The sequence below is a fragment of the Astatotilapia calliptera genome, chromosome 15 (genome assembly GCF_900246225.1).
Source record: "Astatotilapia calliptera chromosome 15, fAstCal1.2, whole genome shotgun sequence".
NCBI classification, from domain to species: domain Eukaryota; kingdom Metazoa; phylum Chordata; class Actinopteri; order Cichliformes; family Cichlidae; genus Astatotilapia; species Astatotilapia calliptera.
Genome location: NC_039316.1, coordinates 6,824,130 through 6,830,668, shown reverse-complemented (window position 1 = coordinate 6,830,668; position 6,539 = coordinate 6,824,130). Strand labels below are relative to the sequence as shown.

At 37.9% G+C, this 6,539-nt stretch overlaps 1 protein-coding gene across 1 annotated transcript; it reads right to left on the bottom strand.

The window, feature by feature from the left end:
• Positions 1 to 4,595: 4,595 nt before the first annotated feature.
• tcf21 (transcription factor 21) lies at positions 4,596 to 6,273 on the bottom strand. Its single transcript, XM_026142651.1, has 2 exons — positions 5,684 to 6,273; positions 4,596 to 4,949 (listed from the first exon to the last, which is right to left on the bottom strand). Exons 1-2 carry the CDS (start codon positions 6,116 to 6,118, stop codon positions 4,860 to 4,862), a joined length of 525 nt encoding a protein of 174 aa, XP_025998436.1. The 5' UTR covers positions 6,119 to 6,273; the 3' UTR covers positions 4,596 to 4,859.
• Positions 6,274 to 6,539: the final 266 nt, after the last annotated feature.

The window sequence follows — 6,539 nt, the reverse complement described above, 5'->3', positions numbered from 1 at the left end:
ACAGACAGCTAGCACAGTCACTACTGCCTGTTATATGGAAATGTAGTGGCACCTACAGGACATTAGCAGACCTATATAGGTCTGCTTTTTATATAGGTAAAGCAGACCTATATTTTAACACTTGAGGTATGTGTTTAGATCCCAATGAGAGGGTCCTCATAAATAAAGCTCAATAACTACCTTAGCTTTAGCTCGTCTGGCTTACTGTGCTCCATTTAGTTACTGCTCTACGTTACCATCTGTATAGTTTTTGTAAATGCTGTCCTCTAATTGTGCCCTCAGTGCCTTTCTCAATCGTACTTTTTGTTAAGAAGACTCCTCTGCTGCCATCTACTGGTATAAAAAAGATGCTGCAGGCATCATGAGCAACCCACATCACCCTCTGCATGAGTCTGTGAGTGCGCTGAGCAGTCAGAGACTGAGACACCCTTGCTTCAGGAAGGAGCACTCTTGCAGATTGTTCATCCCGACAGCAGGTAGACTCTATAACTCCTCAACAATGATGTCATGAGTCACTTGGACACTGTGGACATCCAGTGGACTTCCACGGTCACCACTTCATGAAAATTGCATCATATATAAGTATGGACATGTGCATGTATATGTATATACAGATATGTATATACAGAATATATATATAGATAGATAGATATATAGATATATATATGTTTAGTGTGTACATGTGTGTATGCATGTACATATCTATACTTAAAGATACTTACTTACATAGTAATAGTAGTAGAATAGTTCAATTTAAATCTTATCTTATTTTATGACAGAATAGTTATCAGAAATAGACAATCAGTAAGAAATAAGCAAATCACAAACCCCACAATCCACCTTTTATGGAAATTCATAAGAGAGACCCTAACTCCCTGATTCATAAGCAACATGCTGAGAGACGTATTAGGTGAGCTGAAGGGGAAGCGTGTGCGGCAGGAGTCACAGATGTGTTCAAGGTGGGGATGGGATTACATCATATCAGCCCTCTCTTGTGTGCAATGGTGACTCCTGCATGACTTCATCTGGTCAGGCAGAATGATAATAATAATAATAATAATAATAATAATAATAATAATAATAATAATAATAATAATAATAATAATAATAATGATAAAAGTAATAATAAATAATAATAATGATAAAAGTAATAATAATAAAAGTAATAATAAAAAGTAATAATAATAATAATAAAGGTTTGGGATGTGTCATATTTGGTTCAGCATCAAGGATCATCTAATCTGTGGTAAACATTACATTTTTAATATATCATGTCAATCAAATGCAATTTTTAAAAATCCAATAAAATATCAAATTAATTCAAAACTAAGATACGTACTTATTTTAAATCATAGTTTTCCTGAAATATTTTCTTCAATTTATAAAATTTATATCACATGCTCATTATGTTCTAAACCTGATAGTTTCCTTAATAATCTGAGTATTTATCATATCTATGGATATGTGCAGATATTTTAACTGTGGATTATCCAACAAATAAATGTCATTGTAGAAAAGTACAATGTTTTGAAGTGAATTTACTATAACAAACGAGCTTGCAGATTTTGGCCTCACTTAAATTTTGTCCAGGAGATGGCAGTCTGTAGATACTTCATGCATGGCAAATGCAGTATCCAGAGACGGCATTGTGGATAGGCCTGGACAGTAAGAATAGAAAGAACAAAGTTATGTGAGTCATTGGGTTAAATGCTGTTGTTTTCTGCGAGAGTATGTGGTTTGTAGATGGGCTGGTCAGTGCATCAGTCCTTAAAGAGGTTCTAGGAAGTAAAATAAAACATCAGCTTATGCTGTCGTACAGTAGTGACGTACAGCTAAGCCGAGATCAAGTTTTCAAAGAAAAACAAGGGTCATGCAGATGTGAAACATGATGGGATCAGATGGAACAAAATGTGATTTTTTCGTTTCCTCCCCTTAGTGTGTGGACCTTTTCCACACCACAATTTTGGGAAGCCATCCAACAAAACAATTAGCAAGTATGGGAATCCCAGCCCTTCTCTCATACAGTTCCCTCCCTCTCTCCCTCCTCTATCTCTCCTCCTCTCCTGCTCTTTCCCTGCAGCTGGAGCCAGGAGAGAGGCAGCCAAGTTTATTTTCTCCTTGGTGGTCCCTTTGGGGTGGTGGCGAGGCCCCCGCCGTACTCCTGCTGATGTATTAGGTGAGGGTCCTTTAAGAGATGTCGGTGGGACTCTTTTATTACTGCTGCACTTAATCTTATTGTTCCTGTTAAAGGATACTTGTTACTATTCTTATTTTTCTTTTTCCTCTTCTTCTATTTAAGTAACAACTGTGTGTGATTAAACTCACCTACATCCCTGCTGCTAGTTTGAAATGGGAAGTCCTAATCATTAAAGACGATAGTGTAAAAATCGAGGAAACTGAGAATACACACAGGGGTTAATGTAAGCTTCATTTGGCAATATTTTATAAAATTATTATTTTCCAAATTCACTCATAAAAAAGATGAGCAAAATACAAAAAAATGACTGACTGGATTGACTTCATGTTTTTTTGCCTTGCTCTTTTGCTCCCTGATGTAGTATTCAGATCCTTCTCAGATCTTTGTTTTGTCTTAAAACAACTCACAATATCCTAAATGAAAACTCTCAAACTGACTCAAACTGAGAGTTTTTAAATGGAAATGTCCATTTAAAAACAGAAGAGTTCAGAGGATTTCACTGAAAGACTCTGATGAGACATTATGAGCTCACTGGCTGATTCTCACAGCGCTCTGGAGACATAGATAAAAAAGTAAAAGAAAACAAAACATCTTCTTCTATTGAATGGCTAAATCTACAGCAATGTAGCTAATATATCATAAATAGATCAAAAGATATGGATGGAAAATCGGCCAATAATTATACTAGCTATAGCCAAACGACTTGGAAAACAGGCTGATATATATATATATATATATATATATATATATATATATATATATATATATATATATATATATATATATATATATATATATATATATATATAATATATATTTTTTATATATATTATATATATATATATCATTTATATATATATATAAATGAAAAAAATTGCCTAAAAATTCTCTACATTTCTAAAGGTATGAAAACTGCGTGTTATTTTTTCTGACTTGAAAGAGTACTTGACCTCCAGAGGTCATATAGGTTATAGCCTAGGTGTTTAGTTAGTTGTTTTTAAGGAGTAAGTGAAAACTAGTGCTTTCTCCCTTTTTTGCGCTCTCTTTTTTTTCATTCCCAATAAACCGCAGTGAGAAAAGTGAGAGAGACAAAGGGGGAGAGGCCTTGTGTCAGAGCGCATAAATAACTGTCGACGTGATGTAAACACAGCGGTCATAACCCGAGCAAATTAAAACAACTGGTCTGGGCGGGATTAAAGCAGGTTTTCTACGTCTAAAAGAAACAAACTCCAGCGTCCGCTGACCTCCAGCGACTCCCTTCTGATTGGCCGAATGCTAATTAGTCAATCCAATCACCGCATGCGCGTGAGTTGATAAGGCAAAATGCAATTAAGCTAACGAAAAACGACGATGGCTGCTCATATTTTAGCGGTGTAGCTTCATAAATAAGATAATAAACTGTTATTAAACAGCCCTGACAGTTAGGTTAAAACAATTTTAAAAAAGTAAAAGTCAGTGACAACAATGATACTTCTCAAACTGGCACCCGGTTTATTTACCTTTCTTGCATTTACCCTATCAGCAAAGTTAGCAACGAGATAAACGTGATTTGGCCTATTTGGCCTGTTTACGCCACAAGAAGAGTAACTCCTTTATAACGCCCACATAATCTACCAAGGCAAACGTTTGTTTATGTAACGACAGCTTTGTCCACTGTTATCTTTCAGACACAACAGAGGGAGACTCGGGCTATCTGTACCTACGCTTTGTTGGTGGGCAGGGTCTGCTATTCTGAAGGAATGGAGCGATAAGGCGGGTTGCCAGGTCAAACTATTGGCCCACACAAGAAAAAAATAATAAGGACTGGTTACACAGAGTGTAAAAGTGGTACAAATATATTTCATATACTTCATGTAATCTGTACAACAATTTGAGCAGGTTTCATGTGCCTTATCCAGCCATCCATCAAATCATCCATCCATCATAAGACAATCGCAAAACACAGGCCTGCATCAGTAAAAACGCATCTGCAGATTATTACTGTTTGTTGGAAAAAAAGGAAAAAAGAAAAAAAAAGAAAGAAAAAGAAAAAAGAAAACGAAAAAAAGCAATTTAACCCTTGTGTGGTGTTCGTATTTTTGTTACTCAGCCAGTGTTCATGGGTCTGGTGGACCCGCTAGAGTTTTGGCTTTCCAAATTAACACCATCAAACAATTTTATGTTAAATTACTCAACAGATGTTTACTTCATCCCAATTACAAGACATATGAACAGCAAACATGGTTAATTTTTTCCCTTTACCTTTGTTAGATCACATTTATGAATTAATGTGCTTCTCGTTTTTCTTTTATATAAAATGTTATAAATAAATCAGTTATAATCAAGTGGAGTGAGTGGAAAGACACAACACATTTACACGTGAAAAAATAATTAATTGTTTAATTTTTCTTTTGAAAAAAAACTGAACACGGGTCTCACAGACCCGAACACCATACAAGGGTTAAAGTACAAAGTTTATCTTTGAACCAGCAAAGATAAAAGATCACAATGCATTTAAATAAACGATTTTTTTTCTTTACGGGAACGAAGGAGAGTGGGATGCCCTCCCGTTATTCCCACTCAAAGTCTGCAGAGATGAGACTTGCATTTCAGTCACTATAGGATTTTTTTTTTTTTTCATTGTTCCTTTAAAAAGGCAAAGAGCTGCTGCCACTGAGCTGCATCAAGACGCCGTAGTTCCGCACAACCTCGTTGAGTTCAGCATCTCCTTCAAATCGTTCTCCGGTTTACCTGCAACCATGAAAGGCCACGTCTGCGGAGGAAAACGCAACCAGTTAGAGCGTGCACTGTCAAAGAGTTTAGACTAAATCAAACCTAAATTCAAAGCCAGTATGCGTGGAATCACCTTAAACCACTAGGTAAACATAATAAAAACATCATTCATTTGAAGCAAACAGTCTCACTTAGTGCTCTCGGGTGTTATTAAAACAAACATGTTAGTCACAATATAAAGCTTTAACGTGGAACATTTAACATTTTCTGGCTCCAATATTCATATTTAATTAAGTTCAGTTCTAGCGTTTGATAAATAATTTTGAATTGCAATCCGTTTTTTTTCTCAATTTGCTCCGAAAAGTTATTTTTAAAAAATGACATCACTGCAACATTAATTTCACCTGTCTCCCCAACGAATCACTGCCGGCACTGACGGCCTAACGATGAAATTGCACTTCTTGGTCTGCAGCCTACAGGGATTGTAAACTGTCGGGTATTTATTACGCTTGCACGAGGCTGGCTGTTTGCTTGTTTGTTTTTTACCTCCCTCGTGCACCTGCCTAGTTGAGCGATCGCCCTCCTTTGTCACTTTACTGAGTAATTGAGGCCTATAATTTGGCCTTTGCAGGCCACGTTAAAATAACGAAACAACATTGGATTTTGATTAAAAGTGATTCAGGTATTTCACTACATTATTATATTAAAACTCCAAATTGGAAGTGTGAAAATTTGGGGAGCAAAAAGGTACAAGCCCCTTAAGCCCATTCTCACCAGGTTAACAGGGTGGATATATCCATTTTCGTATTTGTCGTTGGCCAGTATCTGTCGGAGGTGTGCTATGTAGCTAGACGCCAGGCGCAGTGTGTCCAGTTTGGAGAGCTTGGTATCCGGTGGTACCCAGGGTAAGGAGGTCTTAAGCCGGGAGAAGGCTTTGGACAGGACTCTCATCCTGGCTCTTTCCCGGGCGTTGGCCGCGTTCCTCTGCACCTGCTTGCCCTCCTGTTGTGCCACACCCTTGGGCGCCGTTTTCCTGGACGTTGTCTTCCGTTTTTTGCCGGGCGTTTCTCTCCGTTCCTCGTTTGCGCATGAGCCCTCGCAGTTTGAGCTCTCCTCCGTGCTCTCGTTGGAATCTTTACCGGAGGAACCAAACTTCAGGATGCCGTCCAGGAGCTCGTCGTCGACATCGCTGAGAGACCCGGTGGACATATTAGTAGCGTATTCCCACTGAAGCGGGCTCAAAACATGGGAGCAGAATTCTTCGGCTGGACACGATTGAACAGGATGTGCGCTGGATGTTCATGAACAACTAACTGTGCAGAAAGGAACAGACTTTTTTTTTTTATCTTTGTGACCAGAGAGGGCGTTACCACATGCAGGGAGGAGACAGCGGTACTGATCTTTCTTGCTGGCTCCCCAAAGGTTTCGAGGATCCCAAGGGACCCTGGATGAGCCCAAGATGTAGGACATGTGTTTTATTTTAATCATTGTTCAACCCGGAACATGTGATTTCCTCATAAAAAAAAAGAGAGACAGGTGCATTTATACATAGAATTTCTTTCTTTCTTTCTTGAACCTTTTGTCATAATTACTGAAAAATTACATTGGCAACTACATGCATTGCCCACCA

Bases quoted from the DNA above. Each gene is read 5' to 3' on its own strand.
- tcf21 (XM_026142651.1), bottom strand. From the start codon at position 6,118: ATGTCCACCGGGTCTCTCAGCGATGTCGACGACGAGCTCCTGGACGGC. The intron at 4,950-5,683 runs GTGAGAATGGGC...TTTCCTCCGCAG, and splicing joins ATATCCACCCTGTTAACCTG to ACGTGGCCTTTCATGGTTGC.